The sequence below is a fragment of the Felis catus genome, chromosome B4 (assembly GCF_018350175.1).
Source record: "Felis catus isolate Fca126 chromosome B4, F.catus_Fca126_mat1.0, whole genome shotgun sequence".
Lineage (NCBI taxonomy): Eukaryota > Metazoa > Chordata > Mammalia > Carnivora > Felidae > Felis > Felis catus.
The window spans coordinates 20,896,012-20,915,943 of NC_058374.1; the positions used below are offsets into that span (position 1 = coordinate 20,896,012).

The 19,932-nt window shown below is 38.3% G+C and overlaps 1 protein-coding gene across 2 annotated transcripts in view; it reads right to left on the bottom strand.

Moving 5' to 3' along the window:
• Positions 1-17,712, bottom strand: part of DNAJC1 (DnaJ heat shock protein family (Hsp40) member C1) — a 220,993-nt gene extending 203,281 nt beyond the window's left edge. Inside the window, exon 1 of one of the 2 annotated variants that reach the window (XM_003988145.5) lies at positions 17,207-17,712. In XM_003988145.5, the coding sequence (XP_003988194.2) occupies positions 17,207-17,419 (213 nt within the window). In that variant the 5' untranslated portion in view covers positions 17,420-17,712. Of the gene's footprint in view, positions 1-13,736; positions 15,519-17,206 lie in introns of those variants that run through there. The other variant, XM_045060988.1, reaches the window with a different exon arrangement.
• Positions 17,713-19,932: the final 2,220 nt, after the last annotated feature.

Genomic DNA, 19,932 nt, shown 5'->3' on the forward strand with positions numbered 1-19,932 from the left:
GTCTTTTAAAAAGCTCATTATACCACGGTTGCCTTCCACGTTTGTATCTTTAAACACATCCTTCAGATTAACAACTAAGTATTAAATGCATATAATAATTACAAAACAAACATATTCCTCAAATTATGTGTAAACTGATTATAGTTAAGTGCTATGAATCCAAAATGAAGGACGCTTTACCTTTCCTTGTAAATCTGAATTGTATACTTCTTTCCTTAAAATAAATCACTTATTGAAGCTTCGGTTAAGGATCATTCAATTCCATGAAGTTAATATCCACTGAAATTCTATGATTTTAGTACTGTCATCAAGTTAATTACTAAAACAGTTTTCAGTGAGGTTAACTCTCACTGTCCTATGGTTTGTTTTTTGCATCTTTGAAGACTGAATATAAGAGAACATAAAGTTATTTAGGCCCAGAAAGAGGTTTTGAAAATTTTTTATTTTATTTTAGAAAGAGAGAGTGCGCACAAGTAGGGGAGAAGGGCAGAGAGAGAGAGCATCACAAGCAGGCTTCACACTCACATGGAGCACGATGCGGGGCTAGATCCCACGCCCCTGGGATTATGACCTGAGCTGAAATCAAGAGTCAGATGCTCAACTGACTGAGCCACCCAGACACCCCCAGGAAGAGAAAGAATTCAAGAGGCTTGCAAGTAGCATATATTTATAGCCAACATATATACGTGCATATAATTGAACTTTAGGACCATTCATTTCCCCCAACAATGGTTTTGATGACATGTATCTTGACTTTCACTATCTTTCTCTCTACCTGGCATATTTTTCTCGCTAAGGTTCAAGACAAAGTTGAGAACTCTCCTCTGAGCATCTCTAATAACAGGACCATATACATCACTCTGAGGTCACAGAATCTACTTATTACCATATTCAAAACCTTGTGAGATTCAAGTACTTTAGAAATGTTACTTGACTGTTTTAGCACCCAGACTTGGAATAAAATCCAGGAATAGTGGTCAGAAAGTGAACTGTCTACTGTCCCTTTCAATACCTAATAGTCTTTTGTAGTGCTGTGAATAATAGGCCTGATTATAGTTCTGGATGATAAATGGTTAAATGTTCTTAGGTAACAGGAAAACTGGCATTGAAAATAACAATTATTATAAAAGAAATGAAGCTTTTAAAAATATTCCAGGGTTAAAGTGGCACTGCAAGAACTTGAGGGACTTCCTCCCTAACCCCACTCCAAATACATACCAATGATACGATTTAAAAAGAGAAAACTACCAACACATAGCCATGATAAAACCGAGTTAAGTATCTCTGTAGACAAAAACAAATGGAAACTTGTAGCCCCAATTAGAGCTTAAGGTATAGTCCTACCGGACTCCATACCTACAAGTAGGCAGTACGTGAGAAAACGGACTCTCAAAGAGTAATGAGGACTAAACATTCTCTACAAAAGGCCTGGGATCAGAGCCAGGCTCAGTGCTTGAAACCAAGAGTTGCAGTGGACTCTACCACCTGTGGGGGGAAAAAGGTAAAAAGTGAAAAGGCGACTACCTGAGGCTACGACTTATAAAATATCACGTATCCTAGATGGTAAGACGCCATGGCTTCAGCCCCGCAGCGGAGACCAGGGCAAGCGATCCGCAGGGCTGGTAGCTGGATCTGCAGTGGCCCTAATATAACCTCAGGAGGGAGCCCTAAGCTGCCTATAGGAGTAAAAGCCACAGTGAAGCCCCTAGGGAGGGCTGCATAGAAAGGAGAAACTCCCACTCAAGATGAACTTAAAAACTAAAATACTATTGAAAGAAAAATAACATTTTAATCATGAAAGAGAAACTACTTCCTTCAAGTTGAACTGCCTATGTGTAGTTCTTTATAATAATCTCCAAGTCTAAAAGATTTTTGTATCACAATGATAGGAAGTCTGAAGTAGACACACAACCCGCACAACTGCACACATGGGTCCTGCTTTAGGACTCTGTAACAACGTCTGGGTACAATTTTAATTAAATTAATCTTGCGGTCCATATTATCAAGGCTGGCATTCCCCAAATCATATCATGTTTTCAACTTTTAGAAATTTTCTGTTGACTTTGATGAGCCCAGCAAATCATTTATAGTCATCTCAAATCATGCTGGATGTAATTCCAAGAAAACATAACTATGGTGGCTTAGGTCTTCTCTAGGGTGGATGTGGAACATATCTAAAGACCATGAAAACAAGAAGACCCCAAGGTTGCCTGTATATTTTCTTTGTAATAGCTTTACTGAGGTATAATTGACATACAAAGAATTGTGTGTATGTGTTTTTTTAAGTAACCCTACGATTGTAGAGAGAATCAACAAATAACTATTTTCCTTGTGCATTTTATTTTAAGGCATTTCAGAGCAATAATTTAGAGGGAATATATATTCAGGGGAGCTCCAAAGGAAAAATGCAAATGAAGCTGAAATTAGATATAAGAATTATGATTTTGGCTTTACATAACAATATTTCCACTGAGTACTATTATCTAAAAACTTAACAGGTTGTTTCATAACCCCACTGTTAGACATAAATAAAACAGGGTGGGTGACCATCTGTTGGGAGACCTATAGAAGAGAGTCCTATATGAGGAAATAGGTTAGATACTGGTGAGATCTCTTCCAACTTCAGGATTCTATTATTGGTTTTTTCATTTTTGTTTTTGTTGGGTTTTTTTCACTCAACATAGAATTCTTAACATCTCTGACCTCAGTGTAATTTCCTTCTTGTACCAAGATTATTTAAAACAACAATAGCTAGATATGAGAATCATCAACATTAAGATCTACTTCTTTTCCTCAACTGTGTATGAAATTACAAAAGGCAAAGTCAAAAAGATCAGCAATTAATTATTCAGTCTAAAGGAAAGCAATACTTATTAGGAACTATGTAGAGGAGGCAGGGGCATCTAGTAAAACAGGATTACTTGGAATCCCTGATTGATATTTAAAGAGCCAAAATACTGGCAAACGAACAGAGGTGCATCTAGAAACCTCCTTTGAAAACCGTTTAATAAAAAGACAAAATAATCAAAATACACGCCAGTAGAGAATACAGTGACTGTTTCATAGCTAACAACATATTTGATGGATGAGTTTCAAAATAAATAGAAAGAATGAGCAAAGGTTAAAATTACAGAACACTGGTGAATTCCTGGTTAAAGCAACATTGAAGACAATCCATTAAGTTAATAATACTTGAAGAATTATCAAACAGGCAAATCAGCAAAAGTAAATAACCAATTTGAATTAGATTGATTACTTTAAAACACCCTTATTAGTAGGCAGGCCTCTATGCATGGACGTTCAGAACCCACTGTCCTTAGAAAAGCAGCATCGACTATACTGATAGCCTTTACAGGCCAAAGAAAAGAATGGAAAAATGTACAGATAACTAACTAGGAAAATGAGATTTAGCACAACTCAAACAATCTAAAAACAAAATAAAGCAACAAAAACTATGCTCAGTTAAAATGCAAAAAAAAAAAAAAAGGAAGAAAAAAAAGAAAACTACAAACTATATCCTGACAAAATGGAAATAGTAATTAGTGATTTTATCCAAAAATATTTAAATCTATCTCTACAACACAGAAATGTTAATTCTCTAAACCTGCGCTTTCCAAAGTGGTAGCCATTAGCCACATTTGAGCACTTAAAACACGCTGTTACAATGCAGAAACCAAATTTTTAATTTTATTTGATTAATTTACATTTAAATTTAAAATGTATTTGATTCAGTTACTGGAAAGCTTTTAAGGATGCTTGGAAAAATGAGTACATGAATCTACTTGTTAGCTGTACATTTTATGAGACCTCATGCAGATCAAGTATTTTCTATCAAAGTTTAGTATCTGAAGTATAATAGAAGTATAAATGTAAAATACATACCAGATTTTGAAGACAGTAAAAAAGCCATAATGTGAACTATCTCATTAATGATCATTTAAATGTGATTACATGTTAAAATATTTTTGATACACTGGATTAAGATACTATCAAAATTATTTTAATGTTTCTTTTTCACTTAAAAAAATTTTTTTTTTTAATTTTTTTTTCAACGTTTTTATTTTATTTTTGGGACAGAGAGAGACAAGAGGATGAACGGGCGAGGGGCAGAGAGAGAGGGAGACACAGAATCAGAAACAGGCTCCAGGCTCTGAGCCATCAGCCCAGAGCCCGACGCGGGGCTCGAACTCACGGACCGCGAGATCGTGACCTGGCTGAAGTCGGACGCTTAACCGACTGCGCCACCCAGGCGCCCCTAAAAAAATTTTTTTAATGTTTATTTCTTTTAGAGAGAGACAGAGTGCAAGCAGGGGAGGGGCAGAGAGAGAGGGAGACACAGAATCCAAAGCAGGCTCCAGGCTCTGAGCTGTCAGCATGGAGCCTGACGCAGGACTAAAACCCATGAACCACGAGATCATGACCAGAGCTGAAGTCGGACGCTTGACCGACTGAGGCACCCAGGCGCCCTCTTGTTTACTTTTTAAATGTAGCTTTCAGAAAATATAAAATTCCATATGTGGCTTATATTATATATCTATTGCACAGTGCTGCTCTAAGGGATCAGTGGCTTGAAAAAATGTCAAATGCCAAAAATTTGAAATATAGGTCAGGATTTTTAAGTAAAATATTACCTATCTCCCAATGTCACAAATATTACTTTAGGCTACTCAGAATTTTTTTTTTTTAAATTTTTTAAACGTTTATTTATTTTTGAGACAGAGAGAGACAGAGCATGAACGGGGGAGGGGCAGAGAGAGAGGGAGACACAGAATGTGAAACAGGCTCCAGGCTCTGAGCTGCCAGCACAGAGCCCGACGCGGGGCTCGAACTCACGGACCACGAGATCATGACCTGAGCCAAAGTCAGATGCTTAACTGACTGAGCCACCCAGGCACTCCTACTCAGAATTTTTATATTTATATATCCAAAGTTATTTGTATTCCCTTCACACAGAGGATTGGTACAAATTATTTGTGTTACTGCAAACCATGGCAATGTTTAATGGTTATTCCATCATTAAGAATGAGTAAGTAACCACGTATCTGAAGGACACGAATTCGTCAAAGACTTACTGATTCCTTTAATATTCAGATTTTCACACTGATACAATAAATAATGCTTTTGCATCTATGAGAGCTAAATAAGGATCTTCAGTATAGCAAAGATTTTAGTAAGGCTAATGTTACACATCTATTATACGTACGTATGTGTGTGCATATCTGCATGCATACACACACACACACACACACACACACACACACACACACACACAGGTTTACAAATTTTCCCCTGGAAGAAAAACATCAGAGCTATGTGCCTTCACAGTGCTTTTCCAATCTTTCTTATTTCATGGCAGTTCACAGAAAATTGTATTTGTAAAGACACATTGGAGTAAACTGTTAAGGCCACCCAAGGGAAAACACCATTATCTAAGCACAGTTGCTTGTAGCACACCAGCTGGGAAGCTTGGTTTTAAAGGTTCACCCAAAACACTGCAAAAATCTCTGACCCATGTTTTATTTTCACCTGACTCAAATTTTATTTTTACTTATGCCTACAGTTGTGAAAACACAACCTCTCAACATTTTTACTGACAATATCCAAAGAAGGCCACAAGATGGAGATATTACGCCATCACCATTTTTATTTGTAATTTATGCATTTTTCCACATCCCCCCCCCCCATGTATTTCCTACTTTTTTCACCTCAGTGGTATTGCCAGCTATTGTCCCTATCCCTGACACTTACTGATTCCTCTGCCACTCTGCTGTAACAAGCTTTGTTATAGAAGTATTATATGAGTATTATATGAATACTTTTCTTAATACTAAAAGCAGGCGAATTATTTTCTTCTAGCTCTATTTTTCTACCTCTCTAAAATTAAGGTAATCTTTATATATTTTTCTCCTGTAGGTGAATTTCTTTCAAAAATTTGCTACCCACAAAGTAATAAGCATTCTAAAAGTCATTTACTAGAATACATTGTTACTTTGTAAGGCTATATAGATTTACTTCATGTGGATATTGCTCCAAACTTCTCTGGAACACTTCTTTGAGAACAGTCCTTAAATCAGTTTATGAACCTTACATTAAATTTATATTCAGATCTTTTTATCAGTCCAAGCTGTATTTAGCCAAGCTTGCTAACCCAATTTAGTCACTGAACTTAGCTCCAAATGACTATTAGGTATAGCTAAAAATCAAATCCATCTTAAAGACTTACTACTAATGAGAATAATCTGCCAAATATGCTGCAGGCTTTGAAGGTGATTCAAAATAAGTGGTTTCAACAATAGTTTGAGAGATGGCAGCATTACTGAAAACCTCTGACACTTCCCACAACTAATTTAAGATCAATCTAATTTGCTCTAAGTTAAACCTCATATGCTACTTCTAAAGGCATGATATAAAAAGTCACACATTAATTCTGTGAACTACTACAGATCTTACACAGCATGGCAGTCATTGAAATGTCTAAGCTAAAATGCTTTAAACACAAGAAGTCTATTTCCCATCATAAATTAAAGATCCATTAAAAAATACCGTAAGATATGATATAATCTCTACAAGTAAAATCACAATTTCCAGCTACATTATACGTACATGTTAACTTTCTCAAATCGAATTTAGAATCCAACTATTAACCAAAACACCACTTAAAGTCAGAAAAGAACCTAAATACTAATTTTTTATCTGTTAACTAAAAGCGTAGTCATATAAGATTTGCAATATTTTTTAATTACAAAAAGTCAGAGGCTTCCTGGTAATGTATAAATGTATAATGTATAAATGGTCATGGGATAGTATCCTTATCTTGATCCATTTTAAGGCGGCATGAATAAAGTCCTTAAAAATTGACTGGAAATAAGAAGTCTCTACCTTCCTTCGTAGGCATGTAGATGTACCCTATGGTTTCCCTATGATGTCTTTGGACCTTCCCAGTAAATGACAATGATCTTTCTGGTCTTAACTTGTTTTGACTACTGCTCATTATACATGCCACAGTAAAGACTCAGTAAAGTAGCTTTTTAAAATTATTGTGCCTTTAATAATCAGGAGTTGTGTGTGTTCCAGAATTTGTTTAACTGAGGAAATTATTCCCTCTTAGAATTTAGTGTTTGCGCCCAGCAGCATTTTAATATTGCTTCTTTTCCATTTTAATACTGCTGTTTATACTATGATACCCTTTATTTAATTCTTAACCTCAGACTCTTATCCTCAACAATTACTCTTTACCTTTAACAATTCAAATTCTATTAGCTGACTGTGTAGCTACACAGAACTTTATGCTTACTGCCTCACTGGCACTAAAATGGGTGTCTAATAATGAAACACATATTCTCTCTAACCAGAAATGTAGAATGTGGCATACCCTTGCTTTTGCAACATGCCCAATTACAAATGAGATTGCAGTTCATGGATGATATTAAGCAGAAACACCTAGTAAATGAATTGTTGAATCCTAACCTTACTTACCTTTTTTTAATGTTTTTATTTACTTTTGAGAGACAGAGAGAGACAGAGCATGAGTGGGGGATGGGCAGAGAAAGAGGGAAACAGAATCTGAAGCAGGCTCCAAGCTCTGAGCTGTCAGCACAAAACCCAACGTGGGGCTGAAACTCACAAACCACAAGATCATGACCTGAGCCTAAGTTGGACACTTAACCAACTGAGCCACCCAGGCTCCCCTCTACCTAATTTAATGTTAACAAGGATTTGAATGAGATCCAAATTCTAGATTAAGTTTCTAATTAAGTCCTAATGACACTCTTCAAAATTTCAGTAAATATAAGTTAGAAATCCAAACATTTAGCTCTTAAAACACAATACTATGATGTTACTTAAAACACAGTAATCATTACAGCTGGGCTTGAGACAAGAAGACTTCAGGGAGACCCTTACCAACCACAGGGATAAAAGAGTTAAAAAAGAATCAGTCAGAAGTGAAAAACTGCAATAACTGAGGCTGGAAAAAGGCTTGATGTGATGAACACAAGGCCGGAAGAAGCAAAAGAATGAATAAATGATATAGAAGACAGAAAAATGGAAAATAATGAAGCTAAACAAAAGAGAGAAAGAATAATTATGGAACACAAGAATAGGCTTAGAGAACTCAGTGACTCCACCAAATGTAATAATATTCATATCACAGGAGTGCCAGAAGAAGAGAGATAAAAGGGGGCAGAAAATTTGAGGAAAAAATCGCTGAAAACTTCCTTAGTCCGGGGAAGGAAACACACACATCCAGGAGGCACAGAGAACTTCCATCAAAATCAACAAAAGCTGGCCAACACCAAGACCTATTATAATTAAATTTGCAAAATATATGGGATGCTCATGCTGGGTGCAAGTGTCCAACTCTTGATTTCAGCTCAGGTTATGGTCTCACGGATTCGTGAGTCTGAGCCCCACATCGGGCTCTGCACTTAAAGTGGGGGGCCTGCTTGGGATCCTCTCTCTTTCCTCTCTCTGCCCCTCCCTCACTCTCTCTCTCTCAAAAATAAACTTATTTTAATTTGCAAAACATAGTGATAAAGAAAAATTTTTATAAAGAAAATATCTTAAAAGCAGCATGGCAAAGTAAGTCCTTAACTTACAAGAGAAACCCATAAGCCTAACCGGAGATTTCTCAACCAAAACTTGGCAAGCCAGAAGGGGGTGGCATGATATATTCAAAGCACTGAATGGGAAAAGTCTGTAGCCAAGAACATTCAGAATAGAAGGAGAGATAAAGATTTTCCCAGCTACACAAAATCTGAAGGAAATCATGACCACTAAACCAGCCCTGCAAGAAATATTAAAGGGGACTGTCTGAGTGGAAAGACCAAAGGGGACTGTCTGAAAGGAAAGGCCAAAAGTGACAAAGACAAGAAAGGAACAGAGAAAATCTCCACAAACAATGACAAAACAAGTAATAAAATGGCATTAAATACATATTTATCAATAACTACTCTGAATGCAAATGGACTAAATGCCTCAATCAAAAGACAGAGTATCAGAATGGATTAAAAAAAAACAAAAACAAAAAACAAAAAAACCAAGACCCAGCTATATGCTGCCTATAAGAGGTTCATTTTAGACATAAAGACGCCTGCAGATTGAAAGTGATGGGAAGGAAAAACATTTACCATGCAAATGGATGTCAAAAAAAAAAAAAAAATCCAGAGTAGCAATACTAATATCAGACAAACTAGATTCTAAAACAAAGACTATAACAAGAGTTATAAGAACTGTATATAAGAACTGTACCATGATAAAGGGGACAATCCAACAAAAAGATGTAACAATTGTAAATATTTATGCATCCAATATGGAAGCACCCAAATACATAAAACAATAACATACGTAATGGAAATAGATAATAAATAATAGATAGTAATACAATAATGGTACAGGACTTTAATACTCCACTTACATCAATGGACAGATCATCTAAACAGAAAATCAACAAGGAAACAATGGCTTTGAATGACACACTACACCAGATGGACTTAACAGATATATTCAGAACATTCCTCCCTAAAACAGCAGAATACATATTCTTTTCAAGTGTAGATGGGATGTGTAGATCACATACTAGGTCACAAATCAAACCTCAACAAGTACAAAAAAGATGGAGATCATACCATGCATATTCTCTGACCACAACACTATGAAACTTGAGAGCAATCACAAGAAAAAATTTGGAAAGACCACAAATACATGGAGGTTAAACAACATACTATTAAATAATGAATGGGTCAACCAGAAAATCAAAGAAGAAATTTAAAAAATACATGGAAACAAATGAAAACAGAAACACAACAGTCCAAAATCTTTGGGATGCAGCAAAAGCGGTCCGAAGAGGGAAGTATATAGCAATATAGATAAAAAGCTAATACACAGTCTAGCTTTATACCTAAAGGAGCTAGAAAAAGAACAACAAACAATGAATGCCTAAAACCAGCAGAAGGAAGGAAATAATAAAGATTATGGCAGAAATAAATGATATAGAAACTAAAAAAAAAAATAATAAAATAAAATAAATAAAATGATAGGCCAGATCAACGAAACCAGGAAGTTGTTCTTTAAAAAAAATTAACTGATAAATCCCCAGCCACACTTACCAAAAAGAAAAGAGAAAGGACCTAAGTAAATAAAATCACAATGAGGAGAAATAATAACCAACACCACAGAAATACAAACAATTATAAGAGAGTATTATGAAAATCTATATGCCAACAAAGTAGACAACCTGGAAGAAATAGGTAAATTCCGAAAAACATATAAAGTACCAAAACTGAAACAGGCAGAAACACATAGAAAACGTGAACAGGTCAATAACCAGCAAAGAAATTGAATCGGTAATCAAAAATCTCCCAATAAACAAAAGTCCAGGGCTAGATGGCTTCACAGGCAAATTTTACCAAATGTTTAAAGAGTTAATACTTACTCTCAAACTATTCCAAAAAATAGAAAAGGAAGGAAAACTTTCAAATTCATTCTGAGGCCAGCATTGCCCTTATATGAAAACCAGACAAAGACTCCACTAAAAAAAGAAAACTATAGGGCCACCTAGGTGGCTCAGTCAGTTGGGCGTCCAACTTCAGCTCAGGTCATGATCTCACAGTCTGTGAGTTTGAGCCCCGCATTGGGTTCTGTGCTGACAGCCCAGAGCCTGGAGCCTGCTTCAGATTCTGTGTCTCCCTCTCTCTCTGACCCTCCCCTGCTCATGCTCTGTCTCTGTCTCAAAAATAAATAAAAACATTAAAAAAAAAATAAAACTATAGGCCAATATCCCTAATGAACATGGATACAGAAAATCTCAATAAAATACTAGCAAACTAAATCCAATAGCACATTACAAGAATCATTTACCACAATCAAGTGGGATTTATTCCTAGGCTGCAAGTGTGGTTCAATATTTGCAAATTAACCCATGTGATATACCACATTAATAAAAGAAAGGATAAGAACCATATGATCCTTTCAGTATATGCAGAAAAAGCACTGGACAAAGTACATCTATTCATGATAAAAACCTTCAACAAAGTAGGTTAGAGGGAACATACTTCAACATCATAAAGGTCATATACAAAAAACCCACAGCTAATACTATCCTCAGTGGAGAAAAACAGAGTTTTCTCTCTATGGTCAGGAACAAGAAAAGGATGTCCCCTCCACCACGGTTATTTAACAAAGTATTGGGGGGCGCCTGGGTGGCTCAGTTGGTTAAGTGTCCCACTTCAGCTCAGGTCATGATCTCACAGTCCGTGAGTTTGAGCCCTGCGTCAGGCTCTGTGCTGACAGCTCAGAGCCTGGAGCCTGCTTCGGATTCTGTGTCTCCCTCTCTCTCTGACCCTCCCCTGCTCATGCTCTGTCTCTCTCTGTCTCAAAAATAAATAAACATTAAAAAAAAACACAAAGTATTGAAAATCCTAGTCACAGCAATCAGACAACAAAAAGAAATAAAGGCATCTAAATTGGTAAGGAAGAAGTAAAAGTTCCACTATTTGCAGATGATATGACTCTATATAGAAAACCCGAAAGCCTCCAACAAAAAATAGCTAGAACTGATACATGAATTCAGTAAAGTCTCAGGATACGAAAATCAATGCACAGAAATATGTTGCATTTCTATAGACCAATAATGAAGCAGCAGAGAGAAAAACCAAGAAATCAATCCAATTTACAACTGCACCAAAACCCATAAGATACCTAGGAATATACCTACCCCAAGAGGTGAAAGACTCTTAAAACAATAAAACACTGTTGAAAGAAACTGAAAAAGACACAAAGAAATGGAGACATTCCATGCCCATGGAGTGGAAGATCAAATATTGTTAAAAAGCCTACACTACCCAAAGCTATCTACATATTTAATGCAATCCCTATCAAAATAACACCAGCATTTTTTCACAGAGCTAGGACAAACAATCCTAAAATTTGTATGAGACCACAAAAGACCCCGAATAGCCAAAGCAATCCTGAAGAAGAAAAGCAAAGCTAGAGACATCACAATTCTGGACTTTGTGTCATATTACAAAGCTGTAGGGACCAAGACAATATGGTACTGGCACAAAAATAAACACATAGGTCAATGGAACAGAAAACCCAGGAATGAATCCACAACTATATGGGCAATTAATATGCAACAAAGCAGGAAAGAATATCCAATGGACAAAAGACAGTCTCTTCAACAAATGGTGTTGGGAAAACTGGACAGCAACATGGAGAAAAATGAAACTAAACTACTTTCTTGCACCATACACAAAACTAAATTCAAAATGGATTCAAGACCCAAATGTAAGACCCATTAAAAACCCTAGAGGAGAATACAGGCAGTAACCTCTTTGACATCAGCTATAGCAGCTTCTTACTAGATATGTCTCTTGAGACAAGTGAAATAAAAGCAAAAATAAACCATTAGGACTTTATCAAAATGAAAAGCTTCTGTACAACTAAAGAATTTATCAACAAAACTAAAAGGCAACCTATAGAAGGGAAGAAGATATTTGCAAATGACATATTAGGTTAAGGATTAGTATCCAAAATATATAAAGAACTTATCAAACTCCCCCCCCCCAAAACCCAAATAATCCAATTAAAAAATGGGCAGAAGACATGAAAAGACATTTTTCCAAAGAAGACATCCAGATGGCCAACAGGCACATGTAAAGATGCTCAACATCACTCATCATCAGGGAAATACAAATCAAAACCACAAGGAGATACCACCTCACACCTGTCAGAACGGCTACCATTAACAACTCAGACAACAGACGTTGGCGAGGATGTGGAGAAAGAGGATCTCTTTTGCACTGCTGGTGGGAATACAAACTGGTGCAGCCACTGTAGAAAACAGTATGGAAGTTCCTCAAAAAGTTAAAAATAGAACTACCCTATGATCCCGCAACTGCGCTACTAGGTATTTACCCAAAGAATACAAAAATACTAATTCAAAAGGATACTTGCACCCAGATGCTCATAGCAGCATTATCTATAATAGCCAAATTGTGGAAAGAGCCCAAATGTCTACGACTGATGAATGGATAAAGAAGATGTGAGATACACACACACACACACACACACACACACACACACACACACAATGGAATATTACTCAGCCATAAAAAGGGATGAAATCTTGTCATTTTCAACAACATGGATGGAGCTACAGAGTATTATGCCAAGTGAAGTAAGTCAGTGAAAGACAAATACCAGATCATTTCACCCGTATGTGGAATTTAAGAAACAAAGCAAATGGTCATAGTTGGGGGGAGGGGAAGAGAAAGAGAGAAAGCAGGAAACAGACTCTTAACTATAGAGAACAAAGTGATGGTTACAGAAGGAAGGTGAGTAGAGGGATGGTTTAAACAGGTGATGGGGATTAAGGAGCACGCTTGTGATAAACACCGGGCGTTGTGGAGTTTTGAATCACTAAACCGTACATCTGAAATTAATATTACACTGTATGTTAACTAGCTGGAATGTAAATAAAAACTTAAAACACCAGAGTCATTTCTCACACTCATTAATATAGAACTCACTTTCACAAGTGTTTTGATGAAAACAAAAAAAGGTTTTTAAAAACATTTATAACTACAGTTTCACTGTAAAATGGGCTATGGTACTGCTTCCAATCAAAAGTTTCTCTTTTCACAACTCTTCTCCTTCCATCTCTGCACATTTCTATACAAGATAATATTTAAGTGTCTACTATGTACCCAACTATGAAGTAAATAAAGATACCATACCATTTGTCCTAAAAATGAGGCAACTAACCGTCCAAGGTTATAAGTCAGAAACTGGCCTAGTCAAGTTCTAAAAGTCATCAGAGTTCCAATTACAGAGTTCCAATCCAATTCCAATTACAGAGTTTCATTCCAATTACAGAGTTCAGAGAGTGACTGAGCCAACTATTTTAGAGCTGGTGGAAAAGGGGATAAAATGGATGCTACATTCAGTCTCTATCACCCCTGGCTTCTAATTGGCATATGGATATCACAAAAAACAATTTATATTGACTGTCTCCAATTCTTGCCCTTCTTTCTCTCCTAAACCCTATCCAACCAGGCTATTGATCTCACCACCACACCCAAACAGCTCCTGCTGAGGTAGCCAATGGTCTCCACACTGTCATATTCAACAGTCAATTCTCCGAACTCACCTTATTTTAATCACATCAGCATTTCTCCTACTTGATCATTTTCTCCTCTTTAAAATACTCTCTTTACTTGACTTGAAAGAAACCATCTTTTTCTTGGTTTGCCTCCTCCTTCACTGGCTGGTCCTTCTCCATCTCCTTTGCTGGTTCTCCCACCTCTCCCTGACTCAAAGTTTGGAACTTTTTCCTGGTAACTCCAGACTTACGTAACCAACTGTCTATATGCCAGGTCCACTTGAATGTTTAAAAGACACCTTAAATTTAGCATGACCCAAACCAAATTTCTGATGTTCCCCCAACCAGACCTGCTTCTATACCAGGCTTCTCCGTCTCAGTAGATAGCACCTGCAGTTAGACAAGTATCTTATTTAGTTACTGAGGCCAAAAGCTTTAGAATTATCCTCAACTTTTTCTTTCTCATATCCCACATTCAAACAATCAGTAAAATTCTGTCAGCACTTTGTTCAAATTAAATCCAGAATGTGACCAGATTCATTCCTACGTTCCATACCACAAAGTATCCCACTAAGAAACGACATATATACAAACGATCCTCAACGTGACAATCATTCTGAAATTTAAGTCAAATCATGTACCTCTTCTGTTCAACTCTCCAACATGGATCCTCAACCTACTTATAAGTAATAGCCAAAGTCCATGACTCTGATCTCATCTCCTATTACCGTCCCCCTGGTTCACCCTGCTCCAGCCATGCTGGCAGCCTTGCTATTCCTCAAACATCATGCAGGCTCTTGCCTCAAGGTCTTAGCATTTACGGCCTGCCTTTCTTGAATGTTCTTCCCCAACTTGTGAACATGACTCACTCCCTTCCTCCTTCAGAGGCCTTTTCTGACCTCCTGACATTTATATTTACTTGTTTGGCTGTGTACCATTAATCCCCCCCTACTAAAAAGTAAGTTTCATGAGGCTAGGGGGTTTTGTTTTATATACTAGACTAGTGCTTAAAATTCAGCAGGCACCAAATAAATCTCTGTTGAATAGACAACAAAACTGATGAGTGTATAGAGCCAGGTTGCAACTCTGAGTAACCTATCTACTTTGTCCTGGTCCCTCATGTCTGGCTAGTCACCAAAAGATTGATTGGCTCTGAGAATTACATTCAGGACCGAAAAGAGGCTGCATTTGTCTCTACCAAACTTCTGGTCCCCTGAAAGTCTTCCAAGAAAGTTAAGATTCAATGTAATGTAAGGAACTTCTTCCAATCAGTGTCTCTGCTTGGGTAGAATAAAATTTCTTCTGTCATTCTTTCCAATTTCAACACAACTAGATAGAGAAACACAGATGAAAACAATTTTCAGGATCCTTCTTTTCAAATTCTACCTTCACATAGAATCTTCTCGATTATCTATGCTTCTTTATTTTCCCATCTTTGCCGATACAGTTAAGTTGTTCACACTGCCTAATTAACTCTGAAATTAAACTGCATGAAATTATAAATGAAAATTCTACGAGGGTTCACATGCAAGCTAGATTATATAATCTAAATTTTAAACTACTGCTACTAAATTTCTGTATTCTTTTAAAGGGGCTTAATTTTCCTTGAATAACTGGTAAGCATCTTCAATAACTTTGGACAGGTTACATATAACAGGTTATATATAACCCTGTACGGAGTCTAACCAATCATGATAAATTGTAAAAAATATTCTTGATTTTTAAGGCATTCTTAAAAGTCTTCAGAGTTATATTTTCACTAATGATTTTTAAACATATTGCATGATCATTTGCTCTGAAAATGAGGTATATTTTGTCTCCATAAGTAGGAACTGGCACCAAGTGAAGATAATGAATATAGACAGACATCACATAATTAACCTGAAGTGTGAATGCTTACGCTTTGTAACTCTTACACAAATGAAATCGTTAAAATCACGGTGGCATGGCAAAATGTTATATTCCATTACATTTCATTTAAACGTAAATTTCCATTTAGCGTTAAGTTCAACAGGTCATACAAATTTATGATAACCTATAGGAGGAAAGTGTACGTTTCATACCTAGTCATGTGAAGCGTACCTTGATGACAATTATTGGCAAACCTTATTTTTTTTTAACCCACGTAACTATTCGCAGCATTTTTTGAAGGGTTCAGTCAGATCGTGTGAAATCCTGTCTTTCACCCCATAATCCTTAAATCAGTGAAATGTCATTTTATTTGACGGTAGGTTTCAGATAGAGATTGGATATACAAGCTCACTCACGACTCCCAAGGTAGGAGTAAAGATCAACAAACGGACCTCACAAGTTAGTCTCAAGCTAAAAAAGAAAAGGAAGAGAAAAAGAAAGAAAACAATCCTGTGCTGCTGGCTGGGCTTCTCTTCCTGTAGCACCCAAAGCGCCTCCGATGCCCAGAAAACTTAAGAGATCCCTCTAATCTAATTCCAGGACCAACACGGTGGAGGTTTCAAGATCCTCCAGGTTCCCAAATTGTGAGACGCACCCCTACCCCACAGGCTAAAAAGTCCAAAGTACAGCGCAAGAAAAACTTCTGCCACACGGACGCCAACCAAAATGCATTCCTAATCTTCCCGGAAAGGAAGAAGCAAGGCAGCAGCTAAAATAAAAAGTGTAACCGGGTAGGTGAAAATTTAGGGGAGACATGACTTTCTTTCCACATTCAGGGGCCAAGAAAGGAAAGGTGTCAAAGGTCTACTTATACCATTCTTCCTTCTTCCTCCAGCACAGCTGGGTGGAAGGATCCCCCGCAGAATGGCAGAGGAAAGAGAAGGTATCACCAGCCCAGGGGCACCGTCCAACCTGTCACTGAGACCCGATCAAGAGGAGCACGGCGAAGAGGCACTGGGGGAGGGGGACAAATCCTGCGGTCAGGGTTCCGAAGAGACCCCGGTGGGCCGAGCAGAGGAGGACAGCCAGAACCCAGGCTAACCAAGCCCTGGCCGCGGTGCCCGGCTCCCTCCGAGGAAAGCGGGTCAAAGCCCTCCCCCCCCCCCCCCCTCCCTTCCGCCCCGACCTGCACGTTTCTTTCCTCGAGCGGCCAAAGGAAGCGCAGCATTTGGGCCGGCCGGCGGCCCCGCTTACCTGCTCCACTCCGAGGAACTGGTAGAAGTTGAGCTGCACCTCCTCCACCAAGTCAAATAACTCCAGGTCTCCACTCTCCCAGCCGTGTGCCGGCCCTACAGCCGCCAGCAGCAGCAGCAGCAGCAACAGTAGTGGCGGCGGCGGCGGGAACCGCACAAGCCGACGCCAGCGGCGCCGAGGAAGCCGGGCCAGCCGGGAGCAGGTAGCCGTCATCGCGCTGGGCTCGGAAAGGTCACCCGCCTCAATGTGCCGTCGGCCGAGACCGGGGACGTGGCGGGCTCCACGGGCTGTGGGAACAGTGCCTGTCAGTCAGAAGCACGGGCAGCCGCACCGGAGAAGCCCCTCCGGCGGTCCGCCCCAGCGGCAGGGCAAAGCTGGGCGAGGCAGGGCGGCAGGAGCCTGCGGATTCAGCGGCGGGAGGGCGGGCGGGGCCGCAGGAGGCTTTACCTTCCGCAGACCCTCACCCCTAGGCCTACAAACAGCTGTGAAGCCAACGCCGGGCGCCGTGGTTGCCGAGGAGGAGAGGCTTCCCCTCGCTTCAGCCAATCCCAGGCCTCGCTTCCGGTGACATCACGTCTCCTAGCAACCGCGGGTGGGTGGGCGGAGCCGGAAGTAGGGAAGCCGGGCGCCCCAGATCCGGGCCTGTGAGAAAAGCCTTTCTGTAGCTCGCGCTCACTGAGCAGCACACAGATTAAAGCACATAGGCATCGCGCGTGTACCTGGAACATACTAATTATAAATTTCCCGCGAAACATCCACCTTTTTAGTCCCCCTCCCATACTGAAAACTAAGAACATATTTGAAGACTGATTTATTGATTATGGCCCCTGTTCCATGCATTTCATGATACCGCCAACATAAAGTTATAGGAGAAGGGGCAAATCTAGTGCGTTGTCTAGATTGTCCTTTATGACAGAGGTAAAGCAGAAATGGAATTCAGATCAACACAAAAACTACACTTCTAAAGAAGATTTACAGGCAAAATACCATAAAATAGGCAGATTGGTAGAATTAATAATGGGCAATCATGGTCTTAAGGGAAGTGCCATTTATCCACTTAGTCCATTTCTAATTGGGGTTCCTTTCCCAACTGAGATGTTTTTAAAGGCAAAAAGGCTTAAAATCTCCTTTCTCTTTCCACCAGTGTCTTACCTTCTAGTCCTATGTTGCTTCTGTTCGCTATCGTTTAAATGTTTTTCCTCTACCACTACTGCTTTCTCTTGCATGAAACCTTATTTTCTTAGGCATCTCACACTTCTCTTCCCTAACCCCCTACTCTTGTTGACGAAGTAGAAGGGAACAAAAAAATGCTTGTATAACAGGATGCTTGCCCAGTTTTGAAAATTTTACACTACATTTTTCCCATCTTATACCTGGCCAGTTAAGTTAAGCTCAATAGGGGAATGATAAAACTACTTGCACTCTTACAGTAAGAATATGTTTGATAAAGGTTAGAAAAACAGTATCTAGGAAGTAAATCTTAAGAAATCCTTTTATTAGTATACAGCTTAAAACAATTTTTAAGTAGTCCTAAACTAATGCAAGAATATCTTGCTTTAAAATGTATATGCTTGGGGCGCCTGGGTGGCTCAGTTGGTTAAGCATCCGACTTGGGCTCAGGTCATGATCTCACAGTTCATGGGTTCAAGCCCCATGTCAAGTTCTGTGCTGACAGCCCAGAGCCTGGAGCCTGCTTCAGATTCTGTGTCTCCCTCTCCCTCTCTCTCTCTCTGCCCCTCCCTGCTCTCACTCTGTCTCTCAAAAATAAACATTAAAAACAAAATATTTTAAAAAGTAATAATAAAATAAAATGTATATGCTTGAATTCATCACATTTTAATTTCATCATGAGGCTTACCTTTGAAAGGTACGAGAGCAGGGATGTCTTCATCTGCTAGGGCTGCTATAACAAAATACCATAGACAGACATTTATTTTGTAAAATAAAATAAAATAAAATAAAATAAAATAAAATAAAATAAAATAAAATAAAATAAAATAATGTTGTCATTTATTTTGTAAAACTAGAAAGACCTAAAACCACAGATGAAAAAATTAACTCAAAATGGATCATGCCTAAATGTAAGAGCTAAAACTATAAAACTCTTCTAAGAAAAAATACGGGTAAATTTTGATGACCTTTGGTTAGCCAATGGCTCCTGAGATACAACACCGTAAGCATGTGACAAAATAAAAAAATAGATAAATCGGACTACATAGAAATTTGAAACTTTTGTGTCACAGACTATCCCAAGAAAACAGAAAGACAACCAAGGGAATGGGAGAAAATATTTGCAAATCATATACCTGATACAGGACTTATATCCAGAATATGGAAAGAATTCTTACAACTCAACATTTTTTTTTTTTAAACAAGCAAAGGATTTGGAACAGACATTTCTCCAAAGAACATGTACAAATGGTGGTAAGTACACGGAAAGAGGCTTAACATCATTAGCCATTAGGAAAATGCAAATCAAAACTAAAAAGAGACACTGCCTTACACACAGTAGGATGGCGATAATCAAATAGATACTAAAGAGTGTGAGTGAAGATATGAAGAAATTAGAACTTGCCTGGATTGCTGGTGGGAATGCAAACTGATGAAGCCCTTTGGGAACACTTTGACAGCTCCTCAAAAAACTACAGAGTTACTACATGACACAATTTTACTCCTATGTATGTACACCAGAAAAATGAAAAAAGTTTTGCTGCACAAAAACTTGT